Source organism: Fistularia commersonii, chromosome 16 (genome assembly GCF_037954325.1).
Source record: "Fistularia commersonii isolate RoL2024-O1a breed Wild chromosome 16, RoL_Fcom_v1.0, whole genome shotgun sequence".
Classification (NCBI taxonomy): Eukaryota; Metazoa; Chordata; class Actinopteri; order Syngnathiformes; family Fistulariidae; genus Fistularia; species Fistularia commersonii.
This window is the reverse complement of record NC_141299.1, coordinates 4501903-4527820: the sequence shown is the minus strand read 5'-3', so window position 1 is coordinate 4527820 and position 25918 is coordinate 4501903. Positions and strand designations below refer to the sequence as shown.

General features: G+C 39.9%; 2 protein-coding genes across 4 annotated transcripts; one reads left to right on the top strand and one right to left on the bottom strand.

The window, feature by feature from the left end:
- Positions 1 to 204: 204 nt before the first annotated feature.
- nek1 (NIMA-related kinase 1) lies at positions 205 to 17600 on the bottom strand. 3 transcript variants are annotated; one of them, XM_086162174.1, is made up of 36 exons: positions 17359 to 17600; positions 16838 to 16980; positions 16632 to 16728; positions 16422 to 16519; positions 16097 to 16180; positions 15934 to 16001; positions 15734 to 15820; positions 14922 to 14976; positions 14542 to 14742; positions 14381 to 14453; positions 13519 to 13670; positions 13286 to 13351; positions 12957 to 13016; positions 12830 to 12877; positions 12616 to 12696; positions 12254 to 12453; positions 12050 to 12169; positions 11853 to 11955; positions 7966 to 8052; positions 7449 to 7532; positions 7272 to 7349; positions 6765 to 6857; positions 6452 to 6655; positions 6314 to 6364; positions 5984 to 6224; positions 5630 to 5755; positions 5366 to 5542; positions 4625 to 4726; positions 4429 to 4534; positions 3729 to 3805; positions 3425 to 3642; positions 2604 to 2761; positions 2066 to 2451; positions 1762 to 1895; positions 1538 to 1670; positions 205 to 868 (listed from the first exon to the last, which is right to left on the bottom strand). In XM_086162174.1, the coding sequence occupies exons 2-36, from the start codon at positions 16952 to 16954 to the stop codon at positions 855 to 857; spliced, it is 4179 nt and encodes a 1392-aa protein (XP_086018300.1). In that variant the 5' UTR covers positions 16955 to 16980; positions 17359 to 17600; the 3' UTR covers positions 205 to 854. The 3 variants fall into 3 exon arrangements, with proteins under 3 accessions (XP_086018300.1, XP_086018302.1, XP_086018301.1); XM_086162176.1 differs by lacking the exon at positions 6452 to 6655; XM_086162175.1 differs by lacking the exon at positions 7966 to 8052.
- Positions 17601 to 18200: 600 nt separating this feature from the next.
- fbxl5 (F-box and leucine-rich repeat protein 5) lies at positions 18201 to 25734 on the top strand. The gene is made up of 11 exons (XM_086161811.1): positions 18201 to 18314; positions 18940 to 19155; positions 19838 to 19933; positions 20101 to 20296; positions 21078 to 21263; positions 21356 to 21481; positions 21723 to 21877; positions 21962 to 22044; positions 22191 to 22925; positions 25105 to 25253; positions 25552 to 25734. The coding sequence occupies exons 1-11, from the start codon at positions 18201 to 18203 to the stop codon at positions 25626 to 25628; spliced, it is 2133 nt and encodes a 710-aa protein (XP_086017937.1). The 3' UTR covers positions 25629 to 25734.
- Positions 25735 to 25918: the final 184 nt, after the last annotated feature.

Sequence of the window (25918 nt, the reverse complement as noted above, 5' to 3'; positions counted from 1 at the left end):
GCTTAAACATATTTTTGTTATTATTTCACAAGATTTACAGATGTTACCTGGTGACATCACAAAGGTTGGTCTGTTGGAAGGTAAAACAAGTTTTCACCTGGGACACCGGGAAAAACATCTTCAGAACTTCATGCTCTCAAATTTAAAAGTACAAACAAACCTTTTTATTTCCATTGTGAGCAAAGACAATGAAAACTCTTCAGATGTTTTAAGAGTGTTTATTTTAAATAAAAAACATGACATTTATTTCATCACATATTAATTGTTACCGAGTGTTTACATCCTCATAATTTTCTTGCTACAGTACCCTATTACCACATAGCAGCATCACAAAAATCTGGATTGTTATAAATGTGGAAAGAGTGAGAGAATATCAACATCCTTTTCGAGGAAAGGTATAGTAAGAAAAAGGTTTTGCGGTGCATTTGTTTTGGGAATGACCTGGTTTGTACTGTGAAGCTTGAAGGTCTGACAGAAAGAACACCTGAGAGTACCAGTTTTGCCACAACACAATCCAACTGAACAAGCAAGAATGCTGATAAATGTTTTGCCATTCATCTACATACAAGACAAGACTCAGAACAAACAGAATTGTGGATGTTACTTTGGTTATCGGGAACATGGACTCAGAAATACTTTTCTGAATGAACACTGGTCATAAAACTGCTGATAGTCAAAGGGTGAAGAACAGCCTTGAGTGCTTTATTCATCATGCAAGTGTGCCTGAAACACTGTTAGATGCACGGCTGTGACACTTCCTGCATAGATCCTTCTAGAAATGATGTGCGTCCTGGGAAGACATCAAAATAGCTAGCAGATTGTCATTGCTGCCAGCCGCTCCATTGCACAAAACATTATTCATCATTATCTAAAAAGCAGAGAGACAGGGACTGTGGTTAAGAGTGATCATTCATACTCACAGCAGAGGCACAACTTTGACCACAAAAGACATAAAATAATAATAAAAAAATCATACTTCTACAAATCAAATGTGTTGAGAAAATCAATGCAAGAAACGCTGCCAGTTTGGGTAAAGAGACACATTTGTATCTACCTCACTTAGTGTTTGCATGATTTTATGTGATTTGTACTGCAGAAATAGAGCTGTAAAAAAAACAAGGAAAAAAAACAAGCCGTAAAGTGAGGTGCAGTTATTAGCTACGCCAGCAGGTGGTGATATTGCCAAGATGAAGAATTTAATGTTAAGAAACTAATTTTCTGAAACAGCAGTGAAGAATCTCTCAAGTGGACATGCAGCTTGATTCCGGGCATAGGTTTGCAAACTGAATCCCAGCCTCTGCTACCACATCTGCATGCCCAGAGTTGAATGAAGAATGCAGTTGATGCTGCTGCTAATTTTCTGAATTTTCTGATGGATTCGCCCAGTTTTTTCCTCCCAAATTTTCAGGTAGCTTGCAGGGCTAAAGGTCTAACACAGTGTTGCATTGCGTTCTAATGGCAAAGCACCATGAAGTTAGGTTCTTGAACTAGCAAAATCAAATTTACTTGATCAGATACATAAACTGATGTCACCAACCTTCTTGGTATGCGCCATCTGCCATTACCAGATGGAGGATGTTGGGATACAGATGCTGATGCTCAGTTCCCAAGATGCTTAAGACCAAACTGGAGCCAAGGTCAATATTCTCGTCTTCATCCTCATGTATAGCCTAAAACAAGACACAACCACATCAATCCATTGATCTGGTGGCTTGCTACTCCACTGAAAGGTTGTATGAACAATATCTTCACATTGCACACCTTAATTTTATTGTAGGCTTCAATGAACTTCTCAAAGCCCATCTGCTGCTCCAGGTTAAAACGAAGCTCTTCCAGACGACTAAAAATACTATCATGATGCTCAGCCTCTCCCCCGTGGTCGTCTTCACTGCTATCTATACCACAGAAAAATGATGATCCAGTTTCAATAAAACAGCTACATGTTACATTTTCATCATTACAACTCCTAAGATGAGCAATTTGAAAAAGTAACCTAAAGCATCCATCATCTAAATTCTTGTCATAATCCTTAAAATTGGCCGGTTGAAAAACACAGCTTACTTACCTGAATGCCACTCTTCATTCAGTTGGCTGTTATTACTATGGTTCTCTCCTTCACCATTCATGAGCAAGTCCCCTGCTTCCTCATCGCCTGGACTCCCATTTGAAAAATCTTCATCGTTCTCTCCATCCTCGTCGTCATCCTCCTCTTCATCGTTGTCCTCATCTTCATCATCCTCATCCTCATCATCATCAACAGCCATTTGATTGGCGTTTTGCCCCATTTCCGCTGCTAAGCTGTTGAAAAACTCATGGTTGTCACCCTCTGGGGGATTTCCGTTGTAGTCTCCAGCACCATCTTTTGTAGGGCTCTGTATTAAGTCACTGTCTTCATGCAAGAGTCGCTCCATCGAAGCCCTGATGTCCCTGAGGTCTTCGTCCTCATATGCACTGGGAAATCAAGTACATTCATAAAATACACAGCATCACGTCACCTAGTTGTAAAAAAGGAATGCAAAAACCCACTTGCGTTTTGAACAAGGTTGAAGCTAAAAATGAGCAACATAATGGACTTTTTCCCCCATTGTTTATCTCCCACTTACTCTTCAGTTTCTGACTGGCCTTCATCTTTAACTGCCTCATCCAGATCCTCCATTTCAAGGTTATTGTCCGGAGCCACTCTAGTCTCAGTAGTCACTGCATAATTCTGCAGAGAGCTGAAGATACGACTGAGGTCTGGTAGGGAGCATGTCCGCAGCATCTGACAGAAGATTCAAAAACAGAACTATTTAAAAGTTTAAATGACTAAATTTGAATACTAGTTTTGTAAGTGGCTCATTGAAGTTAAATAGAAAATGAGAGTATTTTCTGCAACTCTCCATGAGCCTAATGAAGGTATTAAATGAAATAGGTTGATAGATCCATCCCTTCAGACCAAGTGGAGGTTCAGATAATTAAATAAATGTCTGCAGCTCCATTCCAGACAAACCTTAATAAAAATGACACATATCCCATTTAAAGATAACTCAAAGGCCTAAACTTTACTGCACACACAGCACAACTTACAAATTTTCCTCACTGCTCAGTGCCAAATTCTGAAATGTAATGTAAGCACTAAGATGTCTGAAAATTCTCCGTCATATAGATCACTGCGCTTGATACATACCTGAGAAACTGTGCTAGTGACTAGACTCCAAGATTGCCAGCCTCTCAACCTAGAGGCTTCTTCAGTTCTAACTCACCATTGGGAGTTTCAGGTATTTTAGTCCAGAAGGGGGGAGCTGACCCTTGACTAACCTGATGTTTTGGAACTTAAAACCGTCCACAGTAACTTAGCACTGAAGAGGCCTCTTGGATGACAAGAAATTCCTTCAAGAAATTATCTGAGTCTTGCTGCTATAATCAGATTTCTACCAGTAATCACCCTGGGATTGTTGGCGTCAAACATGCCAGTTGAGAGACCAATCAGGAGAGCATTGTGGTGTTTGGAGCGCAGAGGTGAGACTGAGCGTGAGCGAGAGGCCAGAGAGGACGAGGAGTCGTCCATAGAGGACTGAGCTGAAAGGATCACAAGGGCAGCAGTGCGTCGGTGCGCTGGAGAGCACAACTTCATGAAGAGGGCCTCCTCAGACGGCACAGAACCTGTGAGAAAGAGGAATTCCATATTTAATTCAGATTCTAATGAAAAATGAATTGCTGTTTATTTATTCAGGATGGCACTGTCTCACCAAGTGACTCTGTTGCTCTTCCAAAGCTTTTCTCATCCTCCTTATTCACTGCTGGTTTTGTCTCACCCGCTGTCAGCCTGTTAGAAAATTACAAATGGTGAAATAAAACTCTATCTTCATTCTTCTAAAACAACAAATTTAACATTAATATGTTTCTGCTTCACCTCTTAATTATTGGCTGTGTTATATTTAAATAAACTAAACAAAGTGAACTTGGAAGGTTTTTATCTCAAAATTGATATGACTGAGTAAAAAGTCAATTACCGTAATTTCAGGACTATAAGCCACTACTTGTTTCACAAGCTTAAACAGCGATGTGGCTAATTTATGGATTTTTTTCGGGGGACATCGAGCGACATGTCGCCAAAACATTTAGCCTTGTCACATCGGTCCAATGAAATTACTGTGAAATTCCAGTACGTATTTGTGGATTTTATCGGTATGTATTTAATTAAAAGTATCCCTAAAAAAAAAGAAACATCTGTGTACCATCTTTTGGTGGAAATATCTCATGTTACAATGTGGACACCTGCGGCTTATAGACAAGTACAGCCTATACATGTACACATTTATTTAGTTCTTTTTAGGCGGGGCCGCTTATATCCAGGTGCGCTCAATAGTCAGGAAATTACAGTATGTATTTGGGCATGAGGTCAAATTTCATTCGGAGTTGAAAATCTTCATAAAGGTGAATAATCACATTGGTGTAGAAGCATCCTTTTCCCAAGCCTGCTGCACACCGGATGAAGGATGTGAAGCCTGTTTCTTGTTTTCTTCTAAAACCAGTGACTCCAGTTCAACTTGATCTACAGGAATGAAAGCAAGAAATGGTTGCATTGCACTAAAAATATTCTCCATAAATATTTGATCGCTGTGAGGCTGACTGACATACTAACCCAGAGTCTCAAGGTTGGGGGGCTGTGTTACTGTTCCTGCCGCAGTGGTCAAAGACACTTGCCGATGTGAGTGCTCGGATGATGCCAAACGTTCTTTCTGATCTAAAAACAGATAACTTGGGCTTGAAATTCACTTCATCTCAAGATGTCCTTTCCGGCTTCACCTTTGCTGTCTGATTAGGCTAATCTGGGGACATTGTTTTGTTGTAGGAGTAAATTTGAGATTTTACTCCTCAAATAACAGAATAACTAATAAATTCTTTGACAAATCCATCCATCATCTACTGCTTTTCCTGCACTTGGGGTTGCAGGGATGCTGGCGCCTGTCCCAGTTGTCACTGGGTGAGAGGGGGGTTTACACCCAGGACCAGTTGCCAGTTGATCGCAGGGCCATATATAGAGACGGACAACCATTCACTCTATCATTCACACATCTGGGCAATTTTTCCCAATTTATTTAAATGAACCTCCTGCATGTTTTTGGATTGTGGAAAGAAACTGGAAAATCTAGAGAAAATCCATGCAGAAACGGGGAGAACATCCTTTGACATATAAAAATAAGTCATGCAACATGCGACTGAGGAATGGTTTTGTGCCTTTAAGTGTGGTGATGTAACAATGTGTTCTGCTGGCAACCATAATATTTCCCCGCATGAAGAGAATCTGAATCCTTAAAAAAAGCAGTACTGCTATGAAAGTGGCTTTTAAATTTTGTATGTATGATGATGGAAAGGCAATTACCAGGACTAGAAAATTCCTCACAGATGCTGACATTGTCCAAATGCTGGGTAAGAGGCTGAAGCTCTGCCTCCTGAAGTACTCTGAGAACCAGTTGTGAGTCTGGACTCACTCCCCATTCCTTTCTCGGAGCTTCTCCTTGTAGAGCACCCATCTGTACAACTTCGAAAACTGTTTGCTCTGAGAAAACACAGAACAAAAATGGGGATGAATTCATTGACATCAAGTGTCACAACAAATGCATCCTGCAAGAAAAATATTACGAACCATTGGTTGAGATGGATGTCTTCTCAAGAGTTTGTTGTGCTTCAGAGAGGACAAGGGGAACTCCTGCTTCCCACTTCTTTCTCTCTCCCCCAGATGATGGCATAGCTTCTGAGGACACTGAGGTGGCTGGGTGGGGAATATCAGAGGGTAAGGGAAAGCGACAGGTCTTTCAAACAAATATTTCCTGTGTGTAACTCTGGCTTTTAACCATGTCTTTTAGCGATGATCTAATGCTATATAAAAACACAAAGATAACACTAATAGAGATGAGTGTTAAAACTGAAAGATTGTCAACCCTGTCAAAAAGTTAGTACACCCAAAGTAAATGCTTGATTTTGTGAAGGGTTAACTCACCAGATATAGCTGTACAGGACTCCTCTGAGGTTTGATGTACTACAAGAGGTACTGGAAGTTCTGCTGCATCCCATTTCTTTTGCACTCCATCTGAAGGGGGTTGTTTGTCTTTGTCATACTGACTCTGGTGGGGAGCAGGACTTGGTTCTGCCCGGGTTGGTGGTGGCTCATCCGACTCACCCCCTAAATTGTGGGCTTTCAGGTTTTGATTCAGTCGGCGCAGGATCTCTTTCTTCTCACTCTAATCAATCATATGTATTACAAAAAAATTATCTTTTCAAAATATTGAATGCCAAACTGATAAAATCATTGCTTGACTGAATACCACACCTGAATTGCAACAGTTCCAGATTCAGGTAGGGTTTCTTTTAGTGGAGTTAGCTGCAAGACATAAATATCATAGGGCATATAGTCAAGGATTATACTCGCAAGTATCACTATGCTATTGAACATTTAATGTATACTAACTGCTCCAACATTCTTCAGGGCTGCAGTCATGGATATAGCAGGGGTGGAGGGTTCGGAAGAAGGCAGGGCTGGAGCTTTGGAAGTTGGGTCGGGCTGAGAGGGACTGGGTTGTGAAAGACTACCAGAGGTAATTGACAGTGCTACTGCTGCTGCTGCTGCTACATTTCCTGCTGCTATGCCACCCTTCACTCCCCGAGCTGCAGGCTACCACAATATACAATGCCAAAATTAGACTGAGGCTAATCTTACAGCACCAGCATAGAGAGTACGACATTGAAATTTCAGACGTGAATCACAGAGTGAAAATTCTTACCTGTTCCTCTCTGGTTCTCTTTTCTCTCTCCAATGCTTCTTTCCTCTTCTCTAGCTGCTCTTTCAGGACAGAAGCACGGGCATTTGCTTGGGCCTAAAAGGTCCATATATAAACAGTTCACATTTTGCTTCAAAGTGTGAGCCATTCTGTAAAATATTATCACTCTGGTTACTGGCAGTTTCACATTTATACCCTCACTCCACTTTTCAGTGGATGCTGGGCAAATCTTTAACTGATTCAAGGATTGGATGACTCAAAACAACTTGCTAAGCTCATCAAAACATTGTAACGCCAGTCCTAGATTGACCAGTATAATTAAGTGTCCATCTGTGTAATTTTATTCCGATGTTAGATTTCAACATGACACTCTAATGGTTAGAAAGTGGTTTCATGACTATACTTTGATGTCTTTTTTGAGGCAAATTGTAAAGGGAACTTGCTAAGCTCGGTTAATGTTGGTTCAAATGTTGCAGGAGGTAAAGATAACTAAGTAATCAATGCACGTACTTTTAAAGCCTCTAACTTCTTTCTCCTAAGTTCTGTCTCCTCACTGGACTCCTGGCTGTCAGAACCTTCGCTGTCATGCTAAAAAGGACATGATTAATAAATAAGAGTTTGATCCCAAACATCTCAAGAGGTAAAAACACTTCACTGAAAAGATGCCCTAACAACTAAAGTGTATACCTTCTCTCCTCTGAGTTGGGCTTTAATCTGCAATCGCTCATTGAAGTTCTGCAAGCGGATCTGCCTTAGCCTTGCCAAGTATTCCTGGGAAAACAGAAAAAAATGATATGTAACACACTACAGATATTCAGCAGGAAAAGGACCATCAAAATGGCTCAGTCAATACTTAGTGAATTTAAATCTGTGCATTAATATACCTGCCATTCAGCCACAATGAGAAAACAATATATGAAAGAAACAGTTGGATTTCACAATTGAAATGGGATGGCATGACTATTGAAAACTGAACAAAAAGGCATTGCGCAAATCAAAAGGCAGGTATTTGGAGGGGAAAAGCTAAAAGTGTGGCTATACAGCCAGAGGACAGTCAAATATCAAACATTGTGCAAGGAGTGACATTTGAGCTGGTGCATTGAATCATGGGTGTCACAGGCATAATGAGGTCAGATGAGCCAAGCCAAACGTGCTGTGGGTGAGTTGGAGCGTGAGGGCTTGGCATTCAGACCAGGACTCCTACCTCCTCCTCTTTGTTTGCTTTGGATCTCCTGCATCGAGCTGAACCAACCCGGCTTCCATAGATTGCTGCCAGGTTTTGCCGAGTGCCCTGTTTACCATTCAATTTAACCACATTTTAGACGGACAGAGCCCTTGCAAAAATCTTACACAATAATTGCAAATTTGGGCCAAAGGATATTTAAAATATCACAACAGAGTAGAATATACAATTTATTTGCAATGAATCGAATGACTATATGTTAAGCGGTAATGGGTAATTTGTATTTGAGGTTATCAAATGATGCTATTTGTTTTGCCATTTGCTGCAATGGAAGACTAAAGCAGATGCAATATAAGGTTGTGTATGGGCTGATGGCATTTGTTTATTCTATATTTCTCAAACCTTTGAGCCAGAGTGTGATGACATGTATACGCTGCTTGCAGAAATGATTGCATGTTTTTAACGTCATACCTTGAAACGATAGACACTATTGTGCCAAGCGATGCAGTGATGCTAACCTGGTGCTGTATCTCATTCCTCCTCTTCAGGGAACATTAGTCATATTTTTAACATTACGCTGCCTTTTGGTATATTCACTCAGTACAACATATCAGAAGCAGAATCTCTTGTCCCCGAGGGGCAGTTGGAGGGCACATGAGGTGGCATTAGCATCAGAGAAAGGATCCAGCATTTAAATAAAATCGTGCAAATGTATAATGGACTGTACATGTATACAAATGGCTGTACAACTGCAAATATCTGTACATAGAAGTTCCATGACAGATATTTCAACCCGAACCCCATATTATAGCGATTGTTCTAGTAAAGTGGGTTGTAACAGTATGAGGCACCTGATAACCCCTGTTCTTGTATGCTGGGTTATGAAGCCTCCATCATCAAGCCTTGGAGACAGAATTAGTAAATAGCTTACCTCTGGCAGTGTTGAGAAAACAGACTTAACTTGGACACTTAACACGTGTTCACTCCATTTAAGTGTGCAAATATTATTCAAAGAGCATGTGATGAAAAATCAGTTTCTGACAGTTTCTCAGTGAAAAGAAGCGAGGAGAAAATCAGCTATACAGCAAGTTATAAGCAGCAAGACAGCTTTAGACAGACATGATACGCAGCACTTGGGTAGTATCATCTTGGAACAATCAAGAGGTAATTGAGTGCACAAAGCTTTTGCAGCATGAGCTGCTTCATGGATGTTGACATGAGGAGCAGAGAAGTTTTACAAAAATGAAAAGCCAATTTACGTAAACTATGAATACCGACAGAGAACATTTAAAACTGAGGCCAGATACCATGAAGAAACATTAGGTTTAACGACAAGTACAGCTGAACAATGGCAATGACAGACCTTTAGCCAACTGTTTTTGCAGAAAAGATCAACATGGCTGCGATATAACAGTGAGATGAGGGTGCATTTTAATCTTGACACCACTCCTGAAACAAATGCCATATTGAAGTCATAAAAATTAGTAAAAGGTCATGACAAGGTCCTCTGACTCATCACTGCCACACTGGGGATTGCCCCTTGTAAGCATGCAGCTGCCAAAACTTCATGAACAGATAAAACCTGTTGAGAGTTCTGCAAGAGGTTTGCTGCAAACAAGATGATCATTTCTGAATGCTGTGATGGTGTTGGCCACTGAGAAGGGAGAAGTCATTGTTACACTCAAATGCCCCGCTCTCCAGAAAATACTGTATTATTTAAATGGGGGAAATGCATAGAAAGCCTGCTGGGTCAAGGTTGAAACTGACCACCCATCCCAGAGAGGAATAGCCATCTTTTATGGAAAAGAACATAGCAGTGGGTGTTGGAACTAGAGGCAATGAGATCATCTGCCCTGCAGAACTGATACCATACATGTAACTCATAATTTATGAATTACTGGTAAGTTTTCCTTTGTTAATAATGATACCCATTAGAGAAGATGTCTAGCCAAGTTCAGGTGACTTGGAATGTGGATAGCTCTAAGAAACAGGTTTATTCTACACCTTAAACAGGGCACGACATGGGATCTACACTTGTCTATGACTGGGCCATCTGTTACTCTCTCGAGCATGCAACTGCAGCCCCGTGGGACAAATATGCCAGAACAAGGAAGACATTCCCTCTGAGAACAACAAAGGTCACCTAGACCACATTGTGTAAAAGTGCCAGGACAGGTAAAAACAACCAAAACAGGCAGTTCTAGATATGCAAACCTGCCAGTGGTCCAGGAGAACCAGTACATCAAAAAGTGTATTTATCACTTCAACTGACACAGCCATCTGTGAGGCGGAAGTCATCTGTGGTCTGCCCTACAGCATACTGGGAAATTTTATTTGGTAGGCTATCGTAAAATGGCCTTACCAGTGTCATAATTTATTTGGTCTGGATTGGGTATGACTTAGAAAGGTACAATTTATGTCCCTTGCACAAAAAATGCATTTGAACAAGGCTTTTCATCAGTGTGCATAACAAGATTCAAAATACATACCTTTTGATACATCCAAACTACTCTGAGATGTAAAAAGCACATCTACCGGCAAGTGCATTAGATTATTTGGAGCGCAGCTTCTTTTTGGAACATTGCCCAGAGAACAACATGGACGGAGCCTTTTGATGAGGAAATAAGGAGGGAAGCCCTTGCTCCCTCTTTCTGAAAGCCCCCTCCATTTTGCAGCTAATACATTACATAAACCTTCTCACTTGGTACTGAATCCTACTGCAGCCCCTGTAGCGGGCCTTTGATCGAAGGTAAGTACAATGTATGTCTGGGTTCCTACCCAACTGGGTCAGCATGACAGTTTGTAGACAGTGTTGCTGTAGAAGTCTGGGTAGCTCACATACTGGACGCTTCGGCTTTGCATCCATCTGGGATGCTGCTCCACTGTGCATCAATCGCTTTTTTGTCTGCTAGAACTAAGACTGAATGTTACTGAGCATACAAAAACGACTTTTTGTTTGGGATATCACAGACAGTGAGTCACAGATGCCTTTGCACCCTCAGCTATCAGACCTGTGGGACTGCTTCATCTCCTCTCTACAGTGTTTCTACAATAACCTACAATCTAAGCCCTTGGCTAAACAAATTAAAAAAGGCAGAATAACTAGTGCTTTGTTTGTATGTTGCAAGGGGACAAAAAGGGTTGACAACAGATGCCTCCACTTATGATTGGGATGAGATTATAACAGGAGAGATAAGCAAAGGGAGTTAAGAGCCTTTGATGGAGCAGACCACTGATGATTAGGAAAACAATACAGTTCACCTGGAACTGAAACTGCCCTTGCCCGTTTCTAGGGGTATGCAAACGTTCAGCGACATTGGCGTGGCAGAGGCACACCAGGTTACTTAATCACCTAGAATAAGCCCAGACATTAATGATTTGGGCTCATCCTCGACTGGTCTCTGTAAACGATCTTTATTTTTAGTCATATGGTCCACATAATAGGCTCAAAGAGACTATCCTGGACATTGTCTGAGGAGCAGATACCTTTGACAGTATTCCCAACAGGTTGGCTACGTTTAGACTCAGCTACTGAAGGGATTGTGCCATTCTTTGACAAATTGTACAGTACAAGGAGTGATAACTGGAAGAAGCATCTGCGTATTGACTTGAATAATGGAGGCAGTGTTTAAGAAAAGAATAGCATAGGGACTGTTTTATAATCAGCTATACTTGAACCGAACAGTATCAAGAAAATATTTTTAAGTGGATAAATGTCTTCACTCTACCCAGATGGTTTTCACTGACAGACAGACGTTTCATCCAATCTCTTGGCAACTACTACAACTACTTATCACTCACTTCATAATTATGTTTATGCAACTCACAGGGGGTTGATATTGACTCAGAACTACACGAGTTAGAACTAAAGGCAATGTAATAATTCTAGTAGAATTCAGATAGCTTACCAGCTGTCCTTCAGCCCGTTCTTTGTTGAGCTTGGCTTCTCTCTTACGTTGTAAAAATTCTTCTACCTGAAGGGCCCTTTCAACAGCCATGTGACTGCACTGTCTGCAAAAAGAATATGTTAAAAAAAAGTCAGTTTATGTATAGTGTATATGAAGAAGGGTCATAGAATTGATTTAAGATAGATTTTGTAACTGACCGACTGATATGGGCTTGTTTTGAAAAGTGCTGTAGCCTCTGTAGTTCTCTTTTGATTGCTTCAGGGTTTAAATGTCTAGGAGGGCCATGGACAAGCACTGGACCAGCAGCAGCTGGTACACTAATTACATATGGAGGTATCAAGGTTAGATAATCATTGAATACAGTAAAACACTATTGCAAAACTCAGCATATTTGATCTTACTGCGTGTGACTGCCAGTTTCGGCTGACGACCCCTCTTTACTGATATCTTTCACATCTGGTTTAGCCATTTGATCAAGAGCAGCATGGTAGTGTTCATATGGGCTTCTGCTTAGGGGAGGGGCTGGAGTTGGACCCTGAGCAGAGCCTGGTATCGGGCAAGGGCCAACACCCCCAGCCCTTTTTCCACCACCTAAAAAACACTGGATTTCAGAAGTAAACGGTTTGTGAGCCACAGTGAGGAGCGGCATGACATGTAAACAGCTGATCCTGAATGTTAGAACAATGCAATAATAAAATATATACATTATTTAAATGTTTAAGAGGCCACATTGTATTTTAAAAAGGAAAGTGACATCTGGTACCTTTCTCTCTGGGCTGCTTCCACCACTAGAACTTAAAACATGCTTCCAGCCTTGTTCCCTTGCTTGGTTGATTCGATTGATCTAAACGGATCACAGTTTCAAACTCATTTATAACTGAGACAAAGGCAGACTGAACATGGCCTTCCAATTGTATTTGTGCTATTACCCCCCCAAAAAAACATCTAAATATTTGGTGTGCACATTTGTTACCAACCTTTTCCTTTTCATATCTCTTCATTTGCTCTGGTTTCAAAATGAACATCTGATGGGAGACAGATTTAACAAAATGACTGAAATCATAAAAACTATAAACTTAAAAAGGGAATTGAAAATGAATTCACCTGCTCTTTCTGCTTCCTTTCTTTATCAGTCAGCTCCATTCTTTTCTTTCTGATGCCTTCCTGTAAGATGAGACCAAAGGTTTGCTTATCAAAAGGAAACATCCTAACACTTTGGAGCAAGAGGCTAGAGGATTGTACAGTCACTGAGCAGGTAGGTGACGAGGAAAAGATAGGTTACAGGAGAATGCTATCTTAGGCAGAGCATTCCAGATGGCCTCGAAGTGATGAGAGGGATAAAACATATTTCTTGCAAGAAGTTACCTTCATGTGTGACAAAAGGAAATTAAGTCAAATAATAAATACATTTTATGCAGCACGCTCTGATGTACCTCATTTTTTTTCCTATCTTCTTCCATGTGACTCACTCTTCTCTGGGGGGCTGCTGGGGGAGGGGCCTGAGCAACATATAACACTGTGGTTCAGATATAACCAACAAATTGAAATGACAAAACACATAGACATTGGAGAAGCCCCTGACAAACCAGAGTAGTCCACATTTGACAAATAGAGAAAAAAAAAATCTCAAATGAGTCTCAAAAAAACGCATGAATCACCTACTAACCAGTTTATGTTTTACAGCTGGCTTTCTGTCCGCAGGCTTTTTGGCTCCATCTGGCACCTTCTTTATTGCTAAAGGCACTCCATATTTGGCAGCTGGTTTGGTAATCTTCTGGGCTGAGGTGAAAGGTATACAACCAGGAGCAGGGCGCTTGGCTAATTACACAGATAAAAGACGATTCATTCATCTCAAGAGATTGACTCTTTGTTTTATTATTATTTATTTTTTTAAACAGAAAAATAAAATTTGATATTAGACTCAATAAAATATGAAATCAAGGTACTGCTGACAATACAGACATCCGGAACTTTCACATCTGTATGTGACATCTGAAGAAAAAGGAGGAGTAAGAGGAAGTGGAGGAACACTTGACCTTAGTGATAACGTGACAACTTAAGAGAACTTGGTCACAAAAACAGGTGTATGTATGTCACCTTTTCCTAATTAAGTCAGTCAAACTTTAAATGTTTAAACCCCTCCCCTCCCTAAATAATCAGTTAAACCCCACTGGCCAAAATTGGAATTTACACTTTGTAAATAGTAAACAAGATATATGATACAGTAAATATCCTAAGAGTGGCTTCATTATCATCTTCTAACATCTTCTGAATCTCTATTTAGCTTCCTATGGATTTTATTTATTACAAAACATTTCTTTTTTCCTGCTCAGGAGCACATCGTCTTTAAGAGTCTCTTGTTTAACTTGTTTTAAATACCCTAATTTGGTGACACCTAGAGCTAGAATTCAAACAGCACTGCAAATGATCTGACAAGAAATTACAATAATTTCAAAAATTAAAACCACATTCAGCTGGCTACACAAAAAGAAGTTTGAAATTAAAAAAAAGGCAGAAGAGTTGCCTACCTGGTGGTCCCTGCACCACACCCACTTTAGGCTGCTTGTGAATAAAAGTATGGCGAAATTCCTGAGCAATAATCTGAAATGATTAATAAAAAAGCTTTGTAACTGAAAGTATACTGTTTTATGCCAGTTTAAATGGTATCAAAGAATATGAAACATTTTACCTGTGGTGTGAGGAACTTCTGTATCCTACAAGAGAGGAATGGCTTGCCCAGTATGCTGCTGACTGAGGGCCGCTCTCTAGGGTTGCGTTTAAAAAGTTGCGCCAAAAGGGAACGGAGGTCTTGGGAGTAATGAACAGACACGGGAGGGTATGAGCCACGAATGATCTTCAGCACCAGATTCTTCATATTACCAGCTTCAAACTGGGAGGAAAGACATTAAGTACACTGTCAGATTAACAACTAAAACGAAAGACTCAAAAAAATAAATAAACAAGTGGAAGTGCCATTCTTGTTCGACATTAAGTGCATACAGTGAAAATTATTTTATTCTGTTTTCAAAATACATGAAATAGTGTATAGATAACACACATGAAACTTACCGCATGCTTAAGAGTGCACATTTCATAAAGGACACACCCTAGGGCCCAAATATCACTGCAGAGGGAGGAAAAGTGGGGATGAAGGAGAGGAGAAGACATAAAAACAGAAATCTGGGATAGGTTTAACACATTCAATAAGGTATCAGAAGCCACTTGGAAAGATTTCTTTAGCCCCTCATAACAATAGGGTAATTGGTAGGATAAAAAAATCTCAAGAATTAATATTAAGAATCTGCTTCAATCAATTATAAAATTTGTTGCATCTCAAGTGGAGTTGGGAACATTCGCATTCAAAACAGTTTAGAAGACATTTTCTGCGTTTGTAGCTTTGTACAGGACTTACAAATGAGTTAATTCCCAAAATCACAAATTAGGATACAGTCACTGTTCCCTCTAAGCTGCGTGTTTGCGCAATCGCACACTGCTCCAGTGTTCTCTGCACACAGCAAAGCTGAACTTTAAATAAATTAAACAAATTTATTTTATTTACAGTTCAGATTGGATTTTATTTTGTGTGCAGCATACCATTTGCTGTGCGCGGAGAACACTGGAGCAGTGTGCGATTGCACAGCTTAGAGAGAACAGTGGATACAGTACAACTTGACATCTTCCAGAAGCAGAAATTTAAACCTGCATGACTCACAGAAGCTGTGAGCTGACATACAACTTAAAATAAGTACATAGACACGTACGCACATATGTACATCCATCCATCTCACACACTCACACACACACACGCACGCACACACACACACACGCACATATATATATATGAATATTTATGCAAGATTGTATAATGGTAAATGAGTTACCTTTTGTTGTTGTATGGCTTATTTTCACATATCTCTGGGGATAGATAATATGGTGTACCTATGCATGTTCTTGCCAGCTCTACAGTGCTGGAAAACAGAAAAAAAACAAAACAAACAAAAAAAAACAATTACATGCTGCAGTGTTAAAATGATATGCTTTAGAGGAACCCTGAGATCTGTTCACGTGACATTTTAAATACCTGTTTAGTACCCTTGCAATTCCAAAGTCCCCAAGTTGAATGGTCCCTTCTTGAGTCAAAAATATATTCTATAGACATACAATGAAACATACATTGTCATTTAAATTCAAGATAACAGAGGAGAAAAGCTTCAAAGACTATGATTGAGGATTGAGGAATCAACCTGTGATTTGATGTCTCTATGGAGAATTTTTCGATCATGTACGTGTTTCAGTGCCAGGCAAATTTGCACAAACCAATCCAGGATCTTGGAGAAGAAGATGAAAGTTAATTCAAGTTGCAACATTTTACCATTTCTAAATCTGTTGAGGCTGGACCTACAAAAAAATAAACACTGAAACTAGTTCATATAGCTTGTTAATTAAGGCTATGGAAATATAAAATGTTACAATGCCAATAATAAATGTGCTTTGGATAAATTCATGAGAGATATTAAAGACTGATTCCAAAATACATATAAATATCTGTTCAATTAATCATTAATTTACCGCCTCCTCTGAGAAAAGTATGCCTTTTTGAGAGTTGATCTTCTTGAAGAGATCTCCGCCCTCACAATAGTCCATCACAATATAAAGGCAGCCACCCTCTGAAATCATTTCAAAGAAGCATAAGCAATATACATTCTAACATGTGGGCAGCTGGATATAATTGTAGCAAACTTAGTTAAAATTACAGCTAAATTCTTCAATAATATCTACCTTCAAAAGACTCCTTATACTTGACAATGTTGGGATGACTCATATTAGCAAGTACGGCAACTTCTTTGCGAGATTCCTGTCTCTCTTTACTTGACATCTGCAATAAGAAAATGTATGGGTAATGAGAAATGTCAAAGTAGTGAAAGGACCTCAAAGTAACTGAGAGTCAGATATCATATAAAAAGGTTTTGTACATCAAAACTTACTCTTGATATGCCAATCTCCTTGATGACATATTGACGTCCATCCTCTTTGGATTTGACGAGGATAGCCTTTCCAAATGAGCCTTCTCCAATTTTCTTCACCTTTTCGTACTTGTCCATATTAGTAGAATGACTGGCACACCATGCTGGTTCAGTAGAGAATAAAGATATTGTAACGCTGCTTTTGAGAGCTAACTGGGCTTTGGTTTTTAAGTTAACAGTTTCGAGATGGTTAAAAAAACATCTCGTCCGCAACTTGTAAATTCGAGAACACGAGTTTGCTCGGGTAAACACATAAAATGATAGTCCTGAGGGCCTGCGGTCCGAAAAATATATCAGAGAACAACCTCCTCCCAGACGGTCTGAGATGCTCAGACAGCACAAGCAGTAGCAAGTTAGCTGAGTGACGTTAGCAGGACCGAGGTAGGGAAACCCGTTTCAGCATAAGCTATGCTTAATGTTCTTTTAACTTACCGCTGTCATTTAACGTTGAAATAAAGGCTTGAAATCAACACATGCCTTACCTTTATCTCGGTTTGAACTGCTGTCTCACCAGTTCCAATACCGTCTACATCACCTCCTTTCTCCAACTAACTTGACGCTCCTTTACTACAATTTTCATTGGCTACGGTTAACTTTGACGACTGACTATTGGTTGAAATTTCTGTCCGTCATCTTTCATACCACTCGTCCCGCCCAAGAATGACTGTTGCTGTGGACATTTTCCATAGCAACCAGAAGCAAGGGAGACGATCGGACAGCGATGATCTGGATTTCCGATTAGCGACACTTTACCTGAAATTGAATCGAAATCCTCACTGTTAAAAGTTTAGATTCACGTCAAGAAACTGTGTTCCCTTTTAATAAATACCAGATGGAATATGCCCCGTATTTAATTAGGGTCTACTCTACTGTTGTTGTATCTTCCATAAAACCTTTTAACTGATACAAGAAAACACATTTTTATCAACAACAATAAAGCGGGTTAAATGGTAAGGAAATGAGTCTTAAAAGAGGCAAAAACATGGTTATCGAAAACTATCAAATACAAACAATGACAAAAGGGAAACCGACAGTAACCAGTCAATCCTATACACTCAGGTAAATAACATACCAAGCAAAAACAGGTCAATGGTGTTCTGTCTAAGTTAAGGCGATTTTTTTACCTCGCGTAAAAAAAATGAAATGACTCCCATTTTAATTAAATAAATTCCCATGAACTTTAAAATACGATTATCTGTGACGTTTTACCAAACATATACGCTATTAATGAGTAACGAAGGGCTGCCGTGTGCATTAATGCACGTTACCATTTAGTCACATGACCCAAGTCGCTAACGCCTATTCTAATTGCATTTCCGTGCAGATGACGCACCGTGGCTTAGTGAGCATGAACATGGCTCACTTTCCAGACGAGGTGGATGTATTTACTGGCCCACACTGGCGAATGAAGCAGCTTGTGGGCCTGTATTCCGAAAAGGTATGTTTTCTTTAACGACAACCGTAAACATGTTGTTTTATAAGGACGGTGAACGCTGATATGACGACAACAAGCTAGCTAGTCCGCTAACGTTAGCTAACGACTGTCTCCGATACAACCCAAAGCAGGCAAGCAAACAAACGGACATTTGTCTCTCAACTAAGTCGGAAACGTTTGCCCGTTTTTCGATGTCTGTTCTGGACATTTCATTTACTTTACTTTGCAATCCAGCTGGAGTACACTGGGTTGCCCGTAAATAACTTGTAACGAGTTTACATCATCCACTTGGTTAAGGCTTGGCGTCTGCTTTTGCTAAGTTAGCATAACTAACTTGCACTGTAGTGTATTATGTAATAAACCGAGTTAAACAGCACTATTCAGAACGTCTTCTCAAAAACCACCCGATTGCATAATTTGTGTTGCCGAAATTTTAAACAACACTCACTTGTGAGACCTGGCATGAGCGAACGTTATCACTCAATCGATGTGCTTGTTAAAGGTAACATTAATATTATCGGAACTATCCAAACCAATTTTTATCAGTAGACGTCTAGAATTTTCTGAGCTTACATCACAATTAAAGATTAATGACAAACGATGACATGTTTTATTTTTGTTTTCGCAGTTGTCAAAAACCAACTTCTCCAACAACAATGACTTCCGGTCCTTCCTCCAGTCACTCTGCGTCACCTTTAAGGAATTCAAGATGCATGAGCAAATTGAGAATGAGTACATCATTGGTCTGTTACAACAGCGTTGTCGCACTGTGTACAACGTCCACTCCGACAACAAACTCTCAGATATGTTAACACTCTTTGAAAAGGGGCTCCACAACGTTAAGGTAAATGTAAATGTGTGATTATCAAGCGGCAAGGCTATACTTCAAGGACATCACAACCCTTTTTCTGTAAAGCTCATCTAATGCTTTCAACATAAAGGTTGGGGTTACAATTTCATTATAAAAATTATTGAGGCCAATCGCAGTGCAAAAACACTGAAAGTGTTATTTTCCATTGAAAGATGTTTGGTGTAAAATATTCAGTGTGCGTCTTAATGTGATGTTTCAGTCTTAGAATTTGAGATTTTACTAATAACTGTTGATTGAGAAATTGGAGGACTGTGTTACGACAAGAGAGATGTTCTGTGGTCTATTGAACAAGGGGAGTCATTGTTCTCTCTCAGCAACAAATTTAAAAAAAACGGAGCTTTTGAGATTGATGCAATTGTTTGGAGAATGTCAGCATTGCGTGTGTCAGGAGATAATGTAGACATTGTATAGCTGTGAGTTTTGAAATGACAATTTCTACTCATATTAGTAGTACTGCTATCCTTGAAAATGTCTGAAGGATCTTCTCCTGTTTTGAAGAATGTTCAGCTACAACTATTTGTCTGTTACCTTTTACTGTTGTCTAAATTAAAAAGGTCATTTCAAGTTGAGAAGAACGACAGAAAATTATAAAATGGGTTGTACACAAGTACTAATTTTAAAGGCAAATTATAATTCTAAGAATTTGTGTTTTTAGAGCGAATTTGAACAACTTAACTACGCCCAGCAACTGAAGGAGAGGCTTGAAGCGTTCACACAGGACTTTTTGCCCCACATGAAGGAGGAGGAAGAGGTAAAAAATGCTTAAGGGTTATTTTTCAACGCAAAATGTTTTTTACTAATTTTTTCAAAGTTTTATTATTTGTTCTCACTAAGGAATGGGCACAATAAATGGTCTTTCCTATGCCCTGAATATTTCTTTTTTGCAACTTGTTTATAAACAAAGGAAATGTATTTCAGGTGTTCCAGCCGATGCTTATGCAATACTTCACCTATGAGGAGCTGAAAGACATCAAGAAACAAGTGATAGCACAACACTGCAACCAACAGCCATGGAACTGTGCTGCAGAGGTCCTGAAAGGATTCAGTTTGTGGAGCCAGGCAGAGGAACTGCAAAAAGCCTTTAAATATGCTGACCATGAGAAGACAGATTACGGTTAGTACATGTGTTCAAAACTGGAAATTTAAATTCTGACTACTTTATATTCATCAGTGATTTACAACACATTTTGTATGAACTTCTGATTGAATTAATGCTCTTGCATAATCTATGTGAGAATAGAGTGGCGCAAATCCCTTTGTTTTAGTACAACCATTGTCTTGTTAGATAAACCAAATAATCAACAAAGTATAAAGTAGGGTAAGGAAGTTACCAAGAACACATTTTTCTTCTTGCCTGTTTCGTTTCCATATATCAAAGATGAACATTTTTCTTTTAGTAGCAAAATCTTTTCAGAAATCTTGGCCAAGTAACACAAAAAAAACCTGGGCTTTGTAATGACAAAAAAAACCCTTTCTCATAGAGGGAAAAGGTTCCTCAAAAAACTCCTCTGAGTAATATGGCCATAATTTCTGTTGAGTTACTTCAGATGCTATTGTTTGGTACTTTAAGGGGGGGGGAGAGTTATGATGAGCAATACAGACTGATGGTGTGCTACTGAAAATACAGAATACTTGCTTAAAAAATACACACATATGCTTCACATGTACAGTACAGATTAGTTCAAGTAGACAAAGCTTCTTCCACTCAATCAAAACATACAAATTGGTTAAACACATGCAGGTGCACACTGTTGCAGCCTGGATTCCCTCAAGGTGCTTAAGTAATCTAAACATTATGCATTGTTACCGCAAAGAAGTTATTTCCCTGGGTCAGACATTTCAACATTTTTTTTATCAATTTCTCAAGTTTCAAAAATATACATTGTCATCCTCAGAATTGGAGCATGAGGGGGATTCTTCAGCCCACATCTCACAGCTTCCTGCTGAAATCCTCCTGAGGCTCTTTCACTTCTTGGGTCCTGAAGATCTTTGTCGCTGTAGTCAAGTGTGCACATCTTGGTCAGACCTAGCCAAGACTGGCTCACTCTGGAGGCACCTCTATCCCGTGCGCTGGGCCAGAGGTACGCCAATGACATTCAAATGTTTCCATGAAAATCATATTGTTGCTTTAGATACTGTAAATTAATTCCGTTTGCGTCTGGGGGGTCTATAGGTGATTATTATAGTGGCCCACCTGGGGAACTGGACCAAGAGCCTGATGAGGGGTGGGTCAAGAGTCGGCAGAATGAGGGTCGAGCTTACCAAGAATGGGATGAAGATGCTGATGTTGATGAATCCGGTGAGGTTCTTTCCTCAGCATGGTGCATTACATGTCTGTCAAAAACCCCTGCAGTACCGAGGTCTAATTGCAGGCATTCGCTGTTTCACTCTAAATGTCCCAACACTCCTCAAAATATCATTTATATTTCCTTGGCCTGCCTTTTAACTGTGCAGATTTTTAATTACTTTTATGATGAATGTTTATCAGATCTTAATACTTACTGTAATACTAACACCATTCCTGCCTCTGCATTTGTTAGACATTTCTGGTGACTTGGTGGCCTCCTTGGCAATTCTTACTGCCAAGAGGGAGAAAAGACTACTAAATGGGATTATCCAGAACCTTCTACCAACTGTGGGCTCATCTGTCAAGTCCCTTGTTCTGGCATACAGCTCTACAGTATCTAGTAAAATGGTAATACTCTGCTGTAATTTTCCAACCTTTAATCACCATTTATAAGCGTTTGGCTTAAACTGAAAGGGCTTGATCTATTTTCAGGTACGCCAAATTCTCAGTCTCTGCCCCAGTGTTACTCATCTGGACTTGACCCAGACTGATGTTACAGATTTCGCATTTGACAGGTAACACGTACAAATAAATACAGAAAAAGTCATTTTTTTTAATCTCCTGTAAGACTGTATATTAGTTGGATATGGGATCAAGAAATAGTGCCTTTGCCCAGATCAAAGTTCTCATCAGCTTGTGCTTGCTAATCCCTGTCTTCTAGTTGGTCATCACTTGGAGCATGCCATGCTTTGGAGCACCTGGATCTGTCAGGATGTGAGAAGATTACGGATCTCACTTTGAAGAAGTTGTCAGTTGGGCTGGGTTGTGCCTCGTCATCCTTTGGCCTCGAGAAACATTCTGATTGCCGCGGCAAGTTTCTGAAAAGTTCCCCAATACCCATCGTGCTCATGGGTGAAAGAAAGCTTCACTCAGATTCACGAAAGCACCAGGGCATCATTTTCAAGCAAGGTAGAGGCCGTTGGGGCCCTGCCTCTACCCCAACACAAGTCTGGTTTCTTGACCACCCAGAGATGCTTGATATCGAGGATGCTGCGGAATGGGGCCGGCGTGGCGGGCTACATCTTCCTGAGGCAGAAAGTTTCTTGGAGTCACAGCTTGTGGGAAGCTTGTGTGGCTGCCGGAGAAATAGGAGGCGTGGGCATGGGACAGGATCTAATGCCTCCTTTCTGCACCAGCAGTTAGCTATGTCTGGAGAAACATTTTGTGGTCACTCCACTTGCTGCACCAGTGACATGGCCCTCAGGACTTTAACTGGGCCTCAGTGTGAGTCAGACGTGTCGATGAGAAGCACTGCAGAGTTTCGGACTAAAAGTCCCTTGTTCGGGGGAATGCAGTGTCTGGAGAATGAAAAGAGGACTAAACAGTCAGACACAAAACGCTCACTGAAATTTCTCAGCCTCTCTGGATGTTATCAAGTGACTGATGTGGGTTTAAGGTAAACTTCATTTTCATTTCATTTTCCTTTGCCATTGAAGAAATGTTCGTTACATGTGATATAATATTGGTATAGCTCATTGGTTGCACTGAAATGAGAAGCGCCCCAATCTAATTGCACATTCAGTATTACATTGAAGGAAATTGTATTCTACAAACCCCAATTCCAAATTGCTGTGGCCCTGAAGGGAAAAGCCGAAAGAAGAAGAAGAAGAAGTTAAAAAACATAAATAAAAACAGATTACAATGATTAGCAAATCACTTTCAACCAATATTCAGTTGGATACACTACAAAGACAAGATATGTAATGTTCAAACTGATAAACTTAATGTTTTTTGCAAATATTTATTTTATATTTTTGATGCCTGCAACACATTCCGAAAAAGCTAGCATTTTTACCACTCCTGTTACATCACCTTTTCTTATTCACAACACTCAATAAGCATTTTGGAACTGAGGACAATAATTGTTTATGCTTTGTAAGTGGAATTCTTTCCCATTCTTGCTTTATGTAGAACGTCACCGTTGTCGTATTTTGGGCTTCATAATGCGGCATACGTTTTCAGTCGGAGTCAAGTCTGGGCTGCAGGCAGGCCGGACTAGTATCCGCACTCTTACTATGAAGCCACGCTGTTGTAATGCGTTTAGTGTCAATTGGCATTGTCTTGCTGAAATAAGCAGGGACATTTCTGAAAAAAACACTGCTTGGTTGGCTGCATATGCTCTTCCAAAACCTGTATGTATCTTTCATTATTAATGATGCCTTCACAGATGTGCAAGTTTCCCATGCCATGGACATTAACACACTCCCATACCATCACAAAGATGCCGGTTTTTAATGCAGAACCATCTGAGGGATCGAAGGTCATGGGCATTCATTGTTTTTTGGCCTTGCCACTTGTGCATAGAGATGTCTGCAGATTCTCTGAATTTTTTGATGATATCATGGACCGTAGACGATGAAATCCCTAAATTCCTTTCAATTGCCCATTGAGAAGTGTTCTGAAACTGTTACTAAACCGTACTATTTGCTCACGCAGCTGTTCTCAAAGTGGTGAATCATGACCCATCCTTGCTTGTGAACAATGGAGCCTTTCAGGGATGCTCCTTTTGTACTCAACAACACTCCTTTCCAATTCACCCATGTAATATTCCAAATCTGTGTTTTTGGAGCAACTTCCAGTCTTTTGTTGCCTTTGTCCCAGCTTTTTTGAAATGTGTTGCAGGTATCAAAATTCAAAACAAGTGAATATTTGCAACAAAAAAAAAAAAACTTGTATCAGTTTTAAGACTAAATATCTTGTCCTTGGAGTGTATTCTACAGGTTGAAAGTGATTTGCAAATCATCGTTTTCTGTTTTTGTTTACATTTTTCACAACATCCCAACTTTATTGGAAAAGGGATTCGTAACAACAGATGTTAATGTTAAAAGCACAAGCCACATGATGAATGCAGTGCGTCACAAGATGTAAACAGGTCTATTTTGTCGGGGTTAAAGGACTGCCCACTTTATACTGTTTTGGTCAGTTTGTGTCCCGGGGGGCAGCAATTTGACACATTGATTGCATAATTGGGAATCTATGGTGTACAATAATTGTCACCCTGTTTCTGTGTCAGCCATGGCCTCCTTTGTATGTGAAGTTTAGCTAAAATCTCACATGATGAAACAAAAAATATAAGCATCTTAACATTTTGACAAGTTCAGATGACTTTCAGAAACCCCAGAAGTGTTGATAAGAGATCCAGTTATAGCCTTTCTAAGAATTTATGACTGTATATTTAACCATTATTCCCTGTTTAGCTGTCATCTCTTTCAACAGTTGCATGAAGGCATCACTTCTCAGCAGTCAAGGGCTAAACAAGAAAATGTGCTTTAGTATTTTCCATGACATTTATTCTCTCAAACATATATTTCATGGTTTACAAAGAATTAAGCATAACCTTTTATTATTCAACTGCGCAGTCATGCCAATCCACGTGATACTTAAAATAATTTGAAATTGGTAATGGCCATTTGGTACCCCCCTGTAAGCCTCAAGTATGCATTTGAAGATGTTTATTTATATGCCTAGTAAGGCCAAAATGATGTGTATTTTATCAATCCTGGCGATCATAGGAACACATTTGTTTGTAGTATTTGCCAGAAACTTTTAATAAGGTGTCTTAATTTGTGTTGCAGAGCTCTGTCACAGCGTGGGGGCCTTCCTGTCCTGGAGCATCTCAACTTGTCTGGCTGCCTTTTCATCACTGAGGTGGGGTTGCAGGAGCTGGTGTCAGCCTGTCCCTCCCTCAATGATGAACACTTCTATTACTGCGACAACATCAACGGTAACACTAGCACTCCTACTTGTGTTATGTTACAGTGCAGTATGTTCTGAGGATGTCGAAGGGAATACGTGAGCAGACTTGTTGCAGTGTGACAATTGTTAAACATATAAATGCCTGTGTAAATAGCTGATGCTGCTGATGTGAAAGGTAAGTTGGTTTTCAAAGTGCCAAAGTGATAACTTGAGTTAGTACCAAGCCACAGCTTTGTATGTTATTTTTAATTAAACGTTTCACTGCAAAAGGATATTCAGATGTGTCCAGTCCAGTTGATGATGTGTGTATGGTGTTTTCCTTCCAGGTCCCCACGCAGATACAGCCAGTGGCTGCCAGAACCTGCAATGTGGCTTCAGGGCCTGCTGTCGCTCGGGCGAGTGATCTTTCTTGGGAGCTCTCTTCAATGTCACATCTCCTGTTATTGCACTTTATCCTGGGATACCTTGTGCTGTATATTTTTGTCATTTGAAATGATTGTAGATGAAACTGTAATTGGCTCCTTTTATTTCCATTCCCACCTGTATTTAATGGAAATAATCCTTTAGAAAAGAAGTTCAAAGTTGATTTTTGATTTGAGGTGTCTGCAAATTTACCTTTTTTGCTTTTTTGCTCTTTTGGCTTAGAAGTAAAGCTGAAAACTACAACAGAGAACCCAAGTGTTTTCTGTTAAA